Source organism: Chiroxiphia lanceolata, chromosome 1 (assembly GCF_009829145.1).
Source record: "Chiroxiphia lanceolata isolate bChiLan1 chromosome 1, bChiLan1.pri, whole genome shotgun sequence".
Lineage (NCBI taxonomy): Eukaryota > Metazoa > Chordata > Aves > Passeriformes > Pipridae > Chiroxiphia > Chiroxiphia lanceolata.
The window spans coordinates 156216522-156234915 of NC_045637.1; the positions used below are offsets into that span (position 1 = coordinate 156216522).

The window sequence follows — 18394 nt, forward strand, 5'->3', positions numbered from 1 at the left end:
TGACAGAACTAAAGAGCCTATGAGCAAACCTGATATTTTCAGAGTGCAGGATGCAGGACTCAGAGCAAAAGGGGTTATACAGCACCATTCACAATACAGGCTGGCACATGACTAATGCTGTCTTCAGCTGGGAACGTGGTCCAGTCACTGGCACCACTGGAAACAACCTGGCTCTATTGTCTTTGTGCTCTCCCTTCAGGCACTTATCCACACTGATGCGATCCCCTGGAGCTTTCTCTTCTCCAGGCTGAAGAGTTCCAGCTCCTTCAGCCTTTCCTTGTAGGAGAGGTGCTCGGGTAATTTTTCTGTATTTAGATATTGCTATTTTGTCACTACTCAAGTTTCTCCAGCTCCAGGTCCTTGAGGCACTTTTTGTTGGGCATTTCCTTGTCTTCTGACCATTTTTGATGTCCTCTGCTCCCACTGCAAAGTTATATCAAACCTGCTTTTGCTGATTTACAATAAAGTTGCTTTTGCTGACACCTTTGCTGGTAATTCCTTAAGCGACCTGAACCACTCACTCCCGGCAAGCGGCTGCGGGGGGCAGGGACGGACAACCCAGAGAGCACCCTTGTGCAAAAGGGGTCTGCTCCCCAGGGTTCACCTGCAGAGCATGTCCCCATGCTCACCTCAGGGCCGTCAGCATCTGCTACAGCACCTCTGGATGGAAACAGAAGTGGAGGAAGCATTGGGAGTCACACTCCCAAGGGGGAAGGACCAGAAGCCCTCGGCACTGGGAGAGCTGCTGTTGGGCCAAGCAAGCCCCCAGTGCGAGCCCAGCAGAGCTCTGCACAGGGCTGATCAGAGGGGCAGTGTTGCTGTCAGGGGTCACAGCCTGCGATGAACAGAGGTTCCTACTGCCCTGAGCCAGGGCACCTGGTGCCTCCCCGCGGGGGATCACAGCCAGGGTCGTGGGGCAGCCCCTGAGGTGCTCATGTGCTGGGGAGAGGACGGGCTTTGCCTTTGAGTGTCACATCCAGCCCTGAGGTCCTTTGGAACCCCCAACCACCACCCATCCCACAGGGAGAAACACCATCATCACTGCCAAACAGCTGAGATCTCAACGCTAAAGCTCGTGAGAGAAATGGAGTAAGAGCAAATATTTAAGCAACATTATAAATGCAGCATCACCATTTATTCTAGCATGTCTTTCCCAGAAAGCAGTGCAGGCAGCAGATTCAGAGCTCAAAGCTGACAGAACCAGTACAAACCAGTGGGGCCAAAATGAAGGAAACTAAGGGGAAGTCAGAGGTGTCAATGAGGTGCCAATGGAGTGAGCAGCGTTGGGAAGGGAAACTGGGGCTCATTATCCTGGGCCAAACACAGTCCCGGCAGCGACAGCACAGTGCAGAGGAACGACAAGACTGGTTCATAGATCTGTAATTAATCAGTCTGATCTCTTTGGGACTGGGCTGACCACTGTGCAGGATGAACCCTGCTCTGGGCTAGGGCAAAGCCTACAGTGATTTTTAAAAAAACTAGAGATGAGAAATCTACATACACCATGACAAGCTGTTCTAAGATGCAATTAACTAGAAGATTAATTGCACTTGCTATTAAAAATGTGTTTCATTTCTAATTCTAATTTCTGTGTTTGCCCAGCTCCAACTTCCAGCCACTAGGTCTAATTTTACCTCCAAGTGCCACTCGGAAAGCCTGGCAGTGCTGAATGGATGCTGCAGGGAGGTTTGGCAAGGCACAGCAGGGTCCAGCAGCAGGTGGCAGGAGGTGATGGAGGGTCCCTCAGTTCTCCCTGGGAATGGGATCCTAGCCCCTCCCACCCTGTGAACCTGGCACTGGAGAACAGGAGCCCACACTTGCACACAGGACTCCAAGGAGCAACGATGGTGTGCCCAACCCCAACCCCTCTGCAGCTCCTGCTGCCAAGGAGTCACTGCAGCCCATCACCCACCCACGGTGCTCCTCTGAACCTCTCCAACTTCTCAAAGGTTCTGACACCTCAACCCCGAAGCAGGATGCCCCAGCAGCAGAGAAGGCAGAGACCTGCAGGTGCTGGGCCCCAGCCCCAGGTGACTGTGTGCCACACACATTCTGCATAATGAAAGCCAAGAACTGAGTGAATATTTCTGCTCTGCATTTGAAACAACAATGTGTAATATTCATATTTTACAGTGGTAATGAAATACTTTCTATTCCATCAGTAATTAAGGAAGATGCTAAACTGTGTAAGTAACAATTTTTATAATGTGCAGGAGAAGAGCTTACATCCAAGAGTATTTAACTGGCTAATGAATTCACTAAACCATTTATTTTTTTCTTTATAACAAATCATGGCACACTGGGGAATTTAAGATTACTGGGGGGGAAAAATCCGATGTCTTGTCAGTATTTAAGTGTTCACATGGATATCCAGGAAACTACAGACCAGTTAGTTCAACATACATCTCTAGCCAATCACAGACAATCAACTAAAGGATGTCCTGGGTAAATTAGCAAAAGCTAGAACCCAATTTAACCTAATTCAAAAAAGGTACTTTCAAATGATTTTATGTAACTTTTTTGTAAGCCTAGAAGTTTGAAACAGCTAATGAGAGACAGAGTATGCTTAGATTCCTGTAAGTCATTTGACTTAGTTCTGCAGGACATTCTAATATGAAAAATTAGCTGTATACTGCAGGCAGTGGGCTCAGCATTAAGAGATCCAAAAGAACTGGGTGACTGAGAAGACTTATCCTACACAGCCATTTGACAGGTGTATTTCTAGCTCTATTCTCTTTGCATATCAATGTTACAAGTTGTTAGCAATCAGTGAGAAATAAAGAACAGTTGCTGATAAAATTACTGGAGTGGATAAAAATGAATTGTTGGGATGGTAAAAGTAATATGTGACACTTACTCAAGACAACCTGATCGTGGTTGCTGGAAACACCAGGTATGTGAACAGGCTTATTTGTGCCTCCAAGTATAGGGTGCAACGTACAGGAAAGAAGAATGGGGCTTCACTTTAAATCAAGGACAGCATCCCAGACAATGAAAAACATTAAAGGTTGTGACATGTGCCACCTGAGCACAGACAACACTGAATTCAGGGCAGCGCTGCCCAGGCCTCCTCCGGGGCTGTGCAAATGGTCAAGTGATGTCAAATACAAATCCAAAGGTCCTGAGCATTCGTGTGGATCTCACATCCACAACAGAACAATCCTTAGACAATCACAGCAAAACCCCCTGTCCTCCCTCCATCTCCAAAGGATGCACTGGGACCAGTAACAGCCCAGGGAAAGCCTGTGGGTGTAGTAGGGGCTGGGTGACAGCTTCCACACAGGAACAGCACAGCTGAATAGAATTCCAGCCCGAGTAAGGAGAGAAGGGGCAGGGATCTGTATAGTTCTGAATAATATGATGAAGAGGAACAGATGATAGCTACCCATATATTCTTAGAAAACAAGAGTTAAAGGGCATCAAATGAAGCACAACGGTAACAGCAGAAAGATAAATAAAAGGAGGTGATCAACACACTGTGCAATTCAGCTCTCCTTGCCACAAGGACATCAGAATGCTCAAACATACACAGGTCCAAAAAGTGACCGTTCAAATTTATGGCAGAAAAAACCAAATCTCTCCACAACCAATAAATACAAAGCTGCCTTTTTGTCTCAGAAGTAACTACAATGTAGATTACAAGTGTAGGATGGGGATGGACATGCTGGGGAAGAGCTTTTCTCTACTTGCTTTGTCTGTCGTCCTTCTATAAGTATCACTATGGTTTACTAGTCTGCTCCTGTTATGGCCTGCCACGCTCTTTCCCGAGGAACAGGAAAGATCAAGTAAGAGTCAAGCAGGTGCTCGAGGTTGGGAAGCTGCAGGGAGGTGCTGATTCTGTTGATCTCTCAGAAGAGGGTACCAGGGATGGGCAGTGCTCTGGCTCCACAGGGAGAGTCAGAGCAGGATCCAGGGGCTGCAGCTGGGCTGGGATTGAAACTTCTATCTAGAACTGGGATAACTTTTTACCCCTGAGCAACCACTCAGATGGTTGCACTGAGAATGCAGCAATGGACTTGCACCTTTCCAGCAGTCCTGAGGGTGCCTCTTGCCATGACAAACCCAGCTGGATGCTGAAGCAGGAGCAGTAGCCTGTCTAAGACACATTCCCAGCAAATCCAGCAGCTGCTTGGGCCTGCGGCAGCTGGTAAAAACACACCGGAACCACATGTCCCTGTGCTAACAATGCCTCACACTCACTGCCCTCAGTGGAGGCCACAACCTTCCCACTCAGGATGGTTACACTTCCCTGGCAAAACTGTCTGAGCAAGTACACCCAATGCTGCATTAGGAATTTCCCATTCTGACACCTGAGAAAATAGCAGAGCCTGTTAAATTGCCAGAATGTGCTCTGGGCCATTAAACCTTTTTAAGTCTCTTCTTGTAAATGTTTTTGAAAATCAATTGCTTATAAATTAGTATAACTGAGTTAAACTTGGAGCATTTGCTCTTAGTCCGCTCTTAGCTCAAACCTTTCTGCTTGTTTCAGCTTGAAAAAAGTGCTAAAGCTTTTCTGGTGGGTTGATTGGAATTGGTTTGGTTTTTTTTCCCCCAGTAATCCTGGTCCCTCTGTAAAAGGTTCTCTCCTTTTCCTACCAGCCTCACATTCCTTGAAGTTATCCCGTGGTACCACACGCAATGAACTCACGCCCTTTCAGTTTCAGTGGGAACACAGACAAAATTCAGTCTATGAAGATTGTGCCCAGGGATGGCTTGTCCCTCTCTCAGCCCTCTGACCTCAGCCCTCCCACGCACACTGGGACACCCTGCCTGCAAACCTAGTGGCTCTGAGAAGAGCCCTGGAAAGGGACCTACAGCCTCACACGGGTCCTTCACTGCAGCAGGTGCCCGTCTGGGCCATAGCACCTTCATCCAAGGAGGACTGGGATGTGCTAGGAGCTGGCCAGCCTGCTCGTGCAGGAGCTCCCTGTGCCCTCGTGTGTGCAGAAACCAAACCCTATGGGTTCTCCTCTTCCCCCTGGAGCTGTCCTCATCACCCAGTGCAGAGCAGCCTCAGAACTGGCAAAAGCAGCCAGCCTGACCCCAGGAATGCCTGTAAGCTTAACAGCTGCAAGTTAACAACTACAAAATAAAGCAAACCATTAAATTCAACCTTTCCCTCTCCTTAAGGTGATATTATTTTAGTGCCTGAGCATGCTTTAGTGATCACAGGCATAGGGGCAGTGCTGGAGAGAAGGACAGTACACCTGCCACATGTGCTGCTCTGCATTCTGCCTTCAGACTGGGACACTGGGTCAGGCTAAGGCAATTCCAGACTCTGCTGCCACCAAAAGGAACAGGACCTCCTGTTTCTGCTCCTTGTCCAGCCACAGACATCATCTGGCTAAAAATGAACTCTCTAAAGTGCTGATTAGACTTTGGGAACAAGACCACTGGACCTGATCCTATAAACAAATCACCTGAGCAGACAAGCCAGCTCAGCCAGAGGAAGGAGGTGACTTCAGGCTGGGTTCCTGCACTGGTTTGAGGGAAATGCACTTACTGGTCTGTGGTGCGAGGGTGGGCCATTATCACAGTATTTTAGAAGCTTTGGCTCCCCTGCTTACTTCATCCCATCATGGTTTGTCACATCGAGCCAACACCTTACCTCTCTGTCCCTGGATGCCGTAAAACACATTGTTAAACCTTTTTGAGATATACTACTGCAGTAGTACCTACACATAGGCAGCCACAACTGCTTTCCCAACACCTTTTGTGTGCCTGTACCATGTAGACACATCCCTCTTGTATCCTGTTAGCATTCCTGCTGTGGTGCATCAGGAATGGCATGATGAACTTCGTGGAGGGATTTTGGGCTCACCACCTCAGAGCAGCAGGGCCTTGGCTGTGTAAGGTGACAATAACTGGGGGCAGAGAGCTACACCCCATGTCCCCACAGAGGCAGGAACAGACACCGGCATTGGGTCTGTCAAACCCTTTCGCCCTCAGAGCTGTACATTCCAGTGTCCTGGCACTGACGTGGCCACAAACAGAGCCCTTGCAGGACAAGTGCAGTGAGAGAAGGGACCCTCAGTGCTGCTCTGGGTACCTGTGCCAGCCACAGCAGTTCAGGTACTCCTTGAGGCAGAAGCGGGAATGGAGTTCACTCTCAGCAGATCTTTAAAGAGTAGCTGGTACTTTGCTTTCTTTACAACTGTGTCCCTTTACCTTGTCTGGAGTGTGGTGCAACCCAGGCAGCAGCACACGGCCCCACACGGTGCTCAGGGGTGGCTGCTCTGTGCCCAGGAGACCAGAGTTCTCAGGGAATGTTCCTCCTCACCCTGCAGTCGGGTCCTCAGTGCTGCACAAGCACTGCTGTCCTTACCCAAGCTGCTAAACCAGGTAACCCAGACAATGTACCTCCACGAAAAGGGGTTGTTTGAGACCCGCAGCTCCACACCCACCACACATTTCCCTCTGACAAGCAGGTTCACAGGTCCAAAAGCGCACATGATACCACCTGTGGCACAGCACACGTGTGAGCTCTGTCAGGACAGTCTTCAAGGCAAGGCAGAAGTTGTACCCAGGTAGGTACAACTGTACCTTTGGGTACAGATTGTAAACAACTTGACTAAAGACAGGATCCCAACAACTGCCCAAGGCACCAGAGCTGCCTGGTAAAGGTTAGAGTTTTTAGATTTGGGATAGGGAGACATATCCTACAACTAAGCCTGTGATCCATGCGGTGTACTTGCTCCTAGTCTCACAAAATGTCCTAATCTCCATATCTTCATTTTCTTATTCTGGAGTCTCTCCTGAGTAATATGGACAAACAGAATGCTCCAAAACAGGTGCATAAGGCAGAGCACAAGACTGACTGGGACACAGTGACAGGCTTGGCACAGAGGGCTGATGTGGCCTGGCAGGAGGGGGTGAGGGGAAGGGGATAGCTGGGAAGGCACCGACTGCATCAGTGGGGGTGGATCATCTTTGCAGAAAAGCACAGCAAGACTGGTACCACAGTCCTTAGTAGAGAACATCCTCGAAACCGAGCAGCAGGAACTGGTGCAGGGCACTTGGCAGGTGCAGCTGGGACAGGACCAGAAGTAGCCGGCCCTCCAGGAGGGTCCTGAGGGTGCAGCGAGCCAGGTGCTGCAAGGAGCGAGGTCTGTGCTCCAGGGAGAAGAGAGACTGGTAGAAAAGTGGGTATTTCTACAGAGGGAAGAGAGGACCACAGGCAGAAAAAACTGAAGATATCCTGGTAGCAGAGGTAGAACCAGACACCCATTTGCCTTACTCACTACTGTGCATCCTCCCTGTCCCCAACAGCGCCGTCCCTGTGTCCTGCAATTTCCTGCCCAGCCTCAGCCCTGCCCACCCGCACCAGCCCCAGTTGACCCTGCACCCCCATCTCCAGATCCTGGACGTGTGTTCTCCAGCCAACAGCAGGCTCTTATTCCCTCACCTGTACGACCTCCACTGGAACTGCTTCCACCCAGTCCTCGGAGACGCGCACGTGGGTGTAGCTGTTCACCAGGGCCTCGATGACGCGTGGGCAGGTGTGGCAGTACCGCAGCACCTGCCAGGGAGAGAGCAGGTGAACACCATCAGGTAAGGTCCTGCAGGCCCCACTGTCACCTCCTAGAATGCTGCTCAAACCCAGATGTGGTAAATCTGGGGAACTCACATCCTTCCCTCGTGCCAACCCAGGAGAGCAAAGCAGGTGCGAAGCTCCAGAGTGTCCCTCCTGTGAAGAGGGTGACTGAGCCATCACCCAACATGCACAGCACAGCTGCTTTCAGCACAACTGGGTCCCCGCAGCCTCTCCTCAGACACAGAGATCAGTGCACGCAACTAGGATGATGATCTCAATCATCCTCACTGCTGCAATTAGCTTGTAAGCACCAATGCTCTGCTGTACACCAGGCTCCTTTCCTCATGTTTTGGTGGTTGAAGCATGAGCCATTCTGAGTCAGGGACTGACACCTGTTTTATGAGCAGCCAGACCACGGTACTCTGTGCCTCTGTTGAGGGCTGCACTTGGGTCTCAGGAATACAGGATTGTGCCTGTTTGGCACAGGGCTGCAGAGACATCCTGTCCCCATGTCCTAAGCAGTGTTGTGCCCATGCCAGAGGCTGCACAGAGCCGCAGAAGACATCACACTTACTTGTACAATATGTCTCTGGTGTGTCCCATGTCCATGCAGGTACAGGTGACACACTGACTCTGTGTACCTCACAACAGTGCAGCCTTTGAGCACAGCCCACCCAGGCGCAGTCGCACAGAGACAGATCCCCCGGCTCTGGGCTCCCACTCTCCACGGCCCTGGCCAGCAGTAGCTGTCAGAGTCTATTCTGGCTGTACCAGCGATCCTCATTATCTGGCGTTAATAGGAGATTAATTAGTGTTAATTGTTGATTTTCCTGTATTTTCCCAAAGGGGAGAGCAATCTGCTGATCTCCGGGCTGGGTAATTATTGCACTGCTCAGGAATTAAGACAGGAAATTAACCCTTTATCTGCTGGTGTCTCCCAGAGACAGCAGGAGCTGGAGGGTGTGCCCCTGAGAGGAAACACCTCCAGAGGAAAAGGGCCAAACACTGTCCAGAGCAAGTGATTATGGAAACCGGGTGAGTACTGTCCACACAGTTTAGCAGACAGAAGCAGGAGAGTCCTACAGGAGGTCATCAGGGATTCCCATACCAGAAATGACAGTTCTCTCTCCCCAGTCCCTGGGCAGAGTGAGCAGGACAGCAAGCAGGCTGCGATAGAACGAACCCCGCTGTGACCCTCGCTCACACTGGGGCCCTGATGTCCACAGCCTTCCCCTCCCACCACTCTCCGCACCTTAAGGAGGGAGCCCGGCCAGATGCGGACAGCGCCGTGGTTGAGCAGGGCTCGCACCACGAGCTCCGGGCGATGCTGCAGTTTGTAAGCAGCTACTTGCAGGATATTGTGCAGGGCTGTGTTGCCACCGTAGTTCATGACATTGACGTTTGCACCCCAGGCCAGCAGTAGCTCTGTGATTTGAGCGTTAGCATTTTTGCAGGCCAGGTGAAGCGGGTGCTGCCTGTCCCGATCGGCAGCGTTGATGCTGGCACCACTCTCCACCAGCAGCTGGCACACCCGATAGTAGCGGTCCATGTCCTGGGGCTCATGGTGCTGAGCACAGGCAGCGTTCAGTGGTGTTTGTCCCTCCTCATTCTTTGCCTCCAGCTCTGCCCCGTGGTGCAGAAGCAGCTGGACGTGCTCTGCCAGGCCGTGCCGTGCTGCCACATGCAGGGCTGTGTCATCCTCCTCCTCTGTCCGACTGTTGGCACTGGCACCATGCTGCAGCAGCTGCCGGACACACCTGCGTGGGCCAAGGTGACTTGGTGACCTACTCATCTCCATCTCCCATCCTACCTCCCAGCCCCCACATCCATACCATCCCACAGCCTTCACTTGTCCCAAGAGTGAAAAATCCCTGCTCCTCATGCCCTGGAGCAGCAGTTTTAAGCCATGATGACTGGTGAGCAGAGATACTGTTGCCTAATCCAAGCTAACTCCTGCACAGAAGTCTTAAAGTGTTGTCCCACTTGACATCTGCTCATCTGCCCACTGGCTCTGCATGGGAATGCCCTGAGTCACACAATGTGACCATCGGCTCTCGGTGCCGGTGGATGGCCAGAGAGCAGCACCTGGCTCAGCTGTGTCAGCTGAGGACTTGAGCTTGCAGTCACCTGTATGACCTCAGAGGTGATCCTGGCCCAGGAACAGGCATCAAGGCCATGTCATTCAGCTGCACCCACCAGCAGGGATGAGGAGGGGCCCCTCCTACAAGGGATGAGACTCGAAGGGAGGGGGGCCAGCTGTGCCCCCGAGCAGAACTCACTCAATGGAGTCTGGGCTCTTGCAGAGGTGCAGGGGCCTGTAGCCATCCTCAGAGACAGCCTCGGGTCGGCTCCGGAGCCGAGCAGCAGACGCACGCAGTCGGTGCTTGGCGGCTGCACAAGCCTCGTGCAGGGCCGTCTTGCCCCCGGGGCAAAAGTCGACGGCAGCGCCCCGGAGCAGCAGGAGCCGCAGGCAGTCGGTGTAGCCCCGGCTGGCCGTGATGTGCAGGGGCGTGGTGAGCTCCTGCTCATAGCTCAGAGACCACAGTCCTGCAAGGAAAGAGAGGTCAGGGAGCCACATCCAGCCACAGTACACAAAGACCTGCCCTTTCCCACAGGGTACCTGATGTATGTCCCCCTAAGAGACTTGGGTTTCTCCTCAAGGGACTTGCAAGTCCCTTCCCGGCAAGGTCCCTGTATTGGAGTGGCCAGTCAAAGGCAGAGGTCTGTGGAAGGCTCTCAGGCCAGCCACAGCCCTGCTGACATGGAGCTCCAGGGAGCAGGAGCCCAGGGCAGAGGCTGTTCCCAGGCAGTGTGCTCCTCACCTGCAGCTCTGGTGGGCACATGGGGTTTCTGTTGTCAGAAGCACAGGGGAAGAAGGGCCTGGGGCACCGTTGGGGCTGAAGGCAGTGAGGTGGCTGGGATGAGCACCATGCATGAAGCATCACAAACACAAGGAACCAGGCAGTAAAACAGAGAGGTGTCAAAGCCAGCTGCCGCACACACAGAAGATTCAGCTGAGTCCTGATGAGGGTGCAGACAGCAAGATTCAGCAGAGATGGACATCTAGGGCCCAGGAGAGCAAGGGGCTGAAATGCATCAGCTCTCAAAGATGCTGACCCAACTGGAACCATCGCTGAGCTGGAAAACAGCCTGCAGATGCTACAGGAAAAGGGCTCCTTAACCCAGAACGTTCTGGCTGCCCCACCCAGGCTGGGCTGGAGGACATGGCCCAGACTGCACAGCATATTCAGCACTACATCCTCTCAGCTCCTTCTTACAGAAGCAGCAGTGTGTCAACGGTGTTTCCCAGGTCCAGGTTTAAGCTGAACCATCTGGAGGACCTAACACAGGGCTGTGACCATCCTTTGTCCAGCACAACAACAGGACCCAGCAGCCCAGCACACACACAGAGCACAGGCACACAGAGCTTGGCTGCAGGGCTGGTCACAGAGATTGACTCCTCTTTGCCCCGTGGGGAACCCAAGCAGTTCCCAAGCCCTTGCACAACTCCTGTGAGAGGGGCCAGGTTTCCTGGGTGCACCCCATGCTTCCAGACACACACGCACGCTTTCACAAGATGCACAGGAGAACCTGACCACATCCCCGTGCTCTCACTTCCCTTTGCACTCCTCCATAACCCAAGCAGCTCCTGTAACACACAATTCCAACAACAGCAATGTCCCACAGCTCATGCCACAGGTTGAGCCCCACTGCCCCCACATACTCAGCCCACGGGGGTTGAACCGGTAGTTCTTCCACTCTTCCAGGTCACTGGTGTCAAACACAGCACTGGGGCTCAGGTTGTTCTGAGGGTTGCTGAGGATCTCGGCCACAATCTCCTGATCCCCAGTCAACAGGGCCTCCCAGTACACCTGGGCAGGGCCAGCTACCTGCTGCGTGCGGATGGGCTCCCGTCTCTCATCTCCTCTGCCTGTGATGCTGTCCATGACAAGCACCCAGACCCTTCTCGGAGACCAGGACAGGACCTGCTGGTGCACCCCAGCCAGGCTCCGAGCCTGTGGGCACAGCCCCACCAGCACCCTGTGTTCTGGCCGAGGGGCTGCCTGCCTGCCCATGGTGCTCCGCAGGGAGGGGGGACATGTCACACCCCTCTTTGGCACAGGTTGGGCACAGCTCAGGTCTCAGCTGATCTATTCTGGGAAACCTTGTGACCAAACACAGGCCAAGAGGCTGATAAAGGCTCTCTGCTCACATAGCAGTACCTCTGCAGTGCCCCATCGTGAAGGGAAAGCCCCAAGCAGGGCAGGGGGACCTGAAGGGTAGAAATGGGGACAGGACATCACTAAGACAGCAGAGAGGGAAGTTGTCTCATGCTCAACCAGCCTGCTGTCATCCAGTGCTGCCCAGACCACAACAGCACAACCCCATCAGTCCTCTGCTCTGTGCACATCTCCACGCCCTCACCCACCCTTCTGTTCCATGCATAACTCCTTGCCTTTGCCCACCCCTCTTCTCCATGCACATCTCCAGCACTGCACACCCACTTCCCAGTTCCACCTGAGCTCTTGGCACTAGTTAGGTTTTTAACAAGCCATAGGACAGCTCTTTATAATCAAAGCCAAAGGAGAGGTAGAATAGTCACAAGGATCGGAATATTGAAGTAATTATCCTTTAGACTTCTTTCTTCTTTTCCTGATATCCAGCTTTGCAGAGAGCCCCTGCATGACTTCAGTGCTCCTTTTCCATCCTCGGGCACTCTCCCCACTCAAGGTTGCTCACTGCTGGCATGTCACCTGAGATGGAGTTTTCCTCTGGCCCCACTTGGCTAAACACACCCACCCTGCCCACTGAACAGTGTGCATTGCTAACTCACTGTGTGTTTTGTTCACAATGTGTGCTCTAGAGAACACATCAAACTGCATGGAAGGCTACTAAGTGTTCAGTTTAATTTTGTCATAGAACTACTTAGATCATGCAGCTAAGCACAAGTTAAGTGACCCCAATAGACCACCAAGCAAAAATTACCAGGGGACCAGAGCAGAGTGTAAGACAGGGAACTTTACCCTTCTCAGTAATGAAAATAAATGAGCAAGTTCTATACTGACAGTCTCCAGCTCATTCTATCTCAGCAGACTTCACCCTCACTAACTAAAATGCTGCCTGTGAAAGGGTAAAAAGAGGGAAGCATCTGGCAGATGTTCTCACCTGATGGAACCCTATATTTCTCCAAAGATAGAAGCAGACATCCCAGAAACGCTTGAGGTTCCCAGTCACCCACCAAGGAGGCAGAAAGCTGTATCAGTTAACATCAGTGACACTAGACAGTTTACACTTCCTCTGGGCTTTTTAAAACATCGACAGGGGTGACTTGGGAAAGACCAGGTCACTAGAACCTAATGTTAAGGTCATTGGCTGGGTCAGTCTTAAGAATCTGTCCCTACAGACCGGTGAGATACAGAGCCAAGCCTCAGGTAACACAAAGGTTTATTTTGGTTTTTGTTCTACATCCTCAGCTGATAAATTTGGCAGCACATTTTTGTTCTGTGCTTGATGAATTTGGTTGGATTTTTCACATCTTGGTGATAAGAACAGTTTCCGTGCAAGATTGTTTTACATCATCTGTTCCGTTTTCTCTGGTGCAAGGCAGTTATGACCCCTCCACACCTGACACTTAAATTCTGGGAGTCTGCCTGTACCACATCACTAACAGACAGAAGGAAGGACAGAGGAATGTCCAGGCTGCTCAGTACACCTCTCCCTTGAACACATCAGCTACCCTGCTTGCTGAGAAACTCATAGATGACATCAATGAGGAGGGAAGTAAAAGGGACCAGAGAATGTGGAAGCATGCGTGGTAGCCACAAGATGTGCCTGGCCAAGGTACAGTGAGGTGTACCGATGGGAGAAAACACCAAGGATGATCAGGTCCTACCTTCTGTCACTCAGGACAAGCTTGCTTCCACCATCTTTCTGCCAGGCTGGATTTCTGCTCCCCTTGTGAAATCCCTCTCATGGAACAGAACAGCTTTCTGACACCTTCTCACTCAGGCACTCTCTCCATCTGACACATTTACCATCTATCCCAGCAGTCTCTATCCAGACAACCCTGATGAGTGCCCACTGACAGCCCTTCCAAGGGTCCTATTCTCACCATTTCCTCATAGGTCTGTCACTGGCCATCTTCAACAAGCCTGCTACCATTTGTTCTACAGCCCTGGAATCCTCCTTCCTCATCTAAAAGCCATTCTTCCCAAATACCTCTTCCACCACCAGGGATTCCTCTCAACACTTTTCTGAGGAGCCCATGCCCTTTCTCTGGGCCACATCCTGGGCACTTTCTGTTCCTCATGTCCCAGCCCCACACACCCACCACGTTTCCTGCTAGTCCAGCGCAGCACATCACCCCTGGTCTCAATGACGAGATTGATGGCTGCGCTCTTGGTGAAGTACTTCTGCACCATGTCCAGGTCTCCAGTGAAGAGTGCATTCTGGACCAGCAGATCCCGGCACTCCAGTGGCTCCAGGCGGCTGTGCTGGCAGCCCTGGCCATCGGGGCTCAGGCTGTGCTCACCGCGGTGGCACCGGGACCTTGCACGGGGAGGATACTTCCAGTGATCTGGCTGCAGCAAGTGCTGTGTGGCAGAGTTGAGGGGGAAGGTGCAGTCCGTCATGGGGAACAAACTGGACAACTCTGAGCCACACAGTAAACAAGCTGCTGCAGGAAAGAGCCTTTGTCCAAGAGTTTGACCTTTGCAGGTTGCTCCTGGGTTCCAGCTCCCCAGCGTCCGGCTGGATTCAGGCATAGGCCTGACTCACCCAGTATAAATAGTCCAGCTTGGCAGCTCCTCATCACCACCTCCCTTATTTTCAGCTGCTGGGTGCAATCACCAGCACAGAGTAGGCACAGATTAGGTAGCAGACAGCCTGGAATCACTGTCTATGTGCTCGTTTGCTCTGCCAAGTCCCTGCTCCGCTCTGTGCTACCGCAAGAAAGGAACAGATGAGGGGGGACAACCACAGAGCTTGGGGAAAATCTGGAGCAGACAGTGTCAGAAGCCATAAGGGACTGAGGACAGAGCCCTTCCCTGAAACAACTCCACAGGGACAAAAAGACCCTCACAAGTCCCACATACTGCTCTGAGAACCAGTCCCTTCCCTGGGGAAGTGAGGCCCTTCCTCACCCCCTCTTTTGCTGCAGAACCTGCCCAGGAGTCAGGCAGGGGCCCTCAGTGGGTCCTTTCTGTCCTGTTTCTAGAGCAAAACCAAAAAGCCAACAGGTCCAAGAGCTCCCAGACTGATGTAGGCACTAGGAATGAAAATGCCACTATAAGCATTTTCACACAAGTTCTGTCTCTCCCTCCAGGCACAACCACAGCCCAGACACACCTAGAGAGTCCTTTCCAGCCTCACTCACACTCACTTCAGCTTGCTCAGCACCCCACAGAACCCATGACAAGTATATTTGCACACACATGGCCAGGGCCCTTTTTTCTTCTGTCTACACACCAGTCCTAAACCCTTTCCCCACACAGTGGTCTGGTCCCCTTCTGCACACAAAATGCCAAAAACAGAAACAGCTGTCCTGTCCCAAGACAGCAAAGTACAAAGCTAAGAGTTATTTGTTACCTTGAGTTTTTTTTTCCCTTTCTTGTGTTTTCCTCGTGCCTCCTTCACTTCTGCTGTCTCTTGCACTGCCTGGAGCCACTCTTTATCCAGGGCTGTCTTCAGTTACCAGTCCTGCAGAGAAAGCAAACGTGCAAGGGGTAAAGCAGGCTGCAAAGGAGGGTCACAGCACAGAAGACAGAAGCAAGTCTCTGAACCTGCCTGTTCAAAGACTGCCAGGTCTCTGAACAAAGCAGAGAGCCCGTGAGAGAACACTGTGGCAGAAAGGAAAAAAAGAGAGCACAACAAATAGCCAGCCTCCTCTGGCCAGATGAGGGGCTCAGTACAACAGCCCTAACTTGGGGGACTTGGAGTACAGGGAGCCTGGATTCTTTTAGAGATGGGGAAAAAGAGAAACTGAGGAGAACTCTTAGTTCCTCTCCAAACTACCTTTCCACCTCCTGCTGCTGCCACTACTGGAATAAAGCTGTCATGCTTCCCCCATACAGGAGTGTCCATTTACACACAGTGAGAGGCGGGACAAAGTATATCTTCCCACAGAAGACAGGGAGAGTATCTAGTTACTGGCAAAGTCACCTATGTAAACTACAGCCTAAAGATGTAACACATGGCCCTGCCAGATTAGAGACTACCCAGGGAACCACGATTTTATGCAGATACTGGCTGGTCATATACACTAACATGATGTACTAAATACTGCCACCTTTAGAAGGCCCTGATGACACAGAGAGGGCCACTGGAGCCCATACTATGCAGTAGAACTGCATAGTTGAACTATGAGATCTTCATTATCTACCTTAAGCATTAACAAACCCTGGTTTTGCTTCACTGTTAAACCTGCTGGAGTGGAGCCAAAAGCAAAGCATACACCTCTACAATACAGCGGATAAAATGAGCTAACCCAAAGAGCTTGTACCCTGAGCAAGAAGGGGGACTAGCAACCAGACCCTGCTAATCTGCAAAAGGCAAATGCAGTAGCTGTGGCAGCTGCTGTGCTTTGGAGGAGCACAGAGTCCCTCCTGTATGCAAAGGCAGCAGAGAGATCTCACAGAGCTTCAGACCAGACTCCAAGGAAAGAATGATTAGACCGTGTCTGATCCTCAGAACACCACTGAGCTCATGGACAACCAGAGCTATGAAACCTGGGGGCCAGGCTAGAGACCCTCTTGTGGGTAGGGAAAGGTCTTCAAACATTTCTCAGGTCTGCTCTTGCAGAGCAGCACATGGGTTGGAGTTACATCCTCAGTTACATCCTCTCTGCTGCTCAGGACCAAATTGCTGTGACAAAAAAAAGCCATTCTGAAGAGCTTTTCAGGCTCACTCACTTCTGACTCAAGCAAGGCAGCAGCTCCTGGAAGGGGCTCTGACCAGGACAGCACACAGCAGGGATTGTGATTTGCATTATTGGAAATAATGGGTTTCTAACCCAGCCAGAGGGGATGTTTGAATATACAAGCTGACAGTCCACCTCTCTCTCCCCTCCTTCTCAGATTCTTACAAAATTCACTTTTTCCATTCCCGACACAGATTACTGCAGCAACTTTGCTAGCTGCAGTGTCAGAGGCCTTAACCAAAGCCAGAGTACATGGGCCTGAATGGGGACCACCAGCAGAGGCTTTCCCAAACAATTCCAGGTGAGTCAGACCCAACTTTACCCACAGTCTGTCTCAATTACTTTCTCAGTTACTTAAAAAAGCCTTACATTCCCACCTGTGGCACCTGAAACACTGGGCTCTTTTCCTGACCTTACTGCCTTCCTTGTGTGGCTTCTTGTCTTCCATTGCCACTCTGAGTATCTGTGGCTCCTCTCTCAATAGCTCACCATCAACCTGGAGAAAAGGTGACCTCAGCATAGTAAGCTCCTGGCTCACCTCTAACATGCCCCCGTTCTTCGGCTCCAGCCAGGAGCGCTGTCCCTAAAGGCCACAGCACCTGTCAGTCACTCCCAGCCTAACTCACACTTGCACAGGGACACAAGTTGCACAGAGCAGTGATAAGCTGAGGTTTATCCAGGAAGAAACAGCAATGAGCAGCTCTGCCCTCAAATCCTGGAAATGACTAAAGCCTTCCTATTGCCCTTCAGCATCTCCAAGCCAAACACCCACGTAGGTGCCAAGTAGGAAAGTCTACAGAGACAATGAGGATGCTGAGGACCCACAGCCCTCAGGCAGAGACAAGGATGCCAGAGCCTTCCATTGCCTATCCAAAAAGCAGCCAGTCAGGCCACTGTGCAAGAGGAATAGGTGTCAGAACACAACATGTCCTTAAGGATGTGGGGGCTTGATCCTCACCCCACTAATGCTTGGCCACAAGGCAGTGCCAAGAAAAACCACAGCTAGGACCCTGGCTAGAAGCAGCTGAACATGATCAGGAGGGAGAAGACAAAGGGAGAAGACTGAATACTGCTCATATCACCAAGGCCAACAGGACAAGGATAAAGCAGTACCAGGAGCCTTGTCCTGCCACACAGGATTTCTGCTTTGTGTGGTTTGGGAGGACAGCAGAGCATGCCCACACAGCAGCAAGAGAGGAACAGAGGTAGAGGGGCCACTCTCTTCCGTCCAGCCACAAACCAGCACTTGCAGGACCATTGCTGAAGCTGCTGCTCCCTCACACTTAGTTCTTCCAGCTCATGCAGCTTCCACAGACATTCAAGAGTCCAGGCTGGTCCTCAGCCTCAGATCCAGCCTGGGACAGGCGCTGCAGCTCTTCCAGTGGTACTCAGAGCACAGCAGCTGAAAGCCTTGGGGCTGCAGGGTCTGGAGTCTGCAGTGACAAATCTGAGGGCTCGTCAGAAAGTGACACAGTTCTGCATCACGAGTGAAGGACAGGACACCTGAGTGACAGTCCCATCATCAGGTGTGCCCTACACATCCCTGTCCTAAAGGGCAGCACCCAACTCCTGCACCCCAGCTGTGCCCCTTCTCCTGCTGGAGAGGACACCAGGCCTACCTTGTCAAACAAACGTCTCCACAGAGCCAAGCCCAGCAGTCACGGTGGGGGAGAAGCACTCGGAGCCTCGGCGGTGTGGGGAGGGAGCAGCGCGTGTAAACGAGCCTGTAACGAGTTTGTAATATGCATGTGTGGCGCGGCCTGCGCAGCGTCATCACAATGGCACAGGCACTTTCCCGCCTCATTGCCTCCCAAATGGATTTTAAATATCATTCCGAGGACACAATTATTTAAAACGCTGAACTAAACACTCACTAATGGGAAAACGGCGTGTGGCCTGCAGCAGCCATTCCTCATGGGGCCACTCTGCCCATGTCACCCTCT

General features: G+C 51.8%; 1 protein-coding gene across 1 annotated transcript; it reads right to left on the minus strand.

The window, feature by feature from the left end:
* Positions 1 to 1113: 1113 nt before the first annotated feature.
* ASB10 (ankyrin repeat and SOCS box containing 10) lies at positions 1114 to 14288 on the minus strand. The gene is given in 7 exon segments (XM_032698676.1): positions 1114 to 7152; positions 7406 to 7519; positions 8787 to 9291; positions 9814 to 9874; positions 9877 to 9919; positions 9921 to 10081; positions 13866 to 14288. Coding segments are annotated over 7 exon segments (1371 nt in total). The 5' UTR covers positions 14167 to 14288; the 3' UTR covers positions 1114 to 6966.
* Positions 14289 to 18394: the final 4106 nt, after the last annotated feature.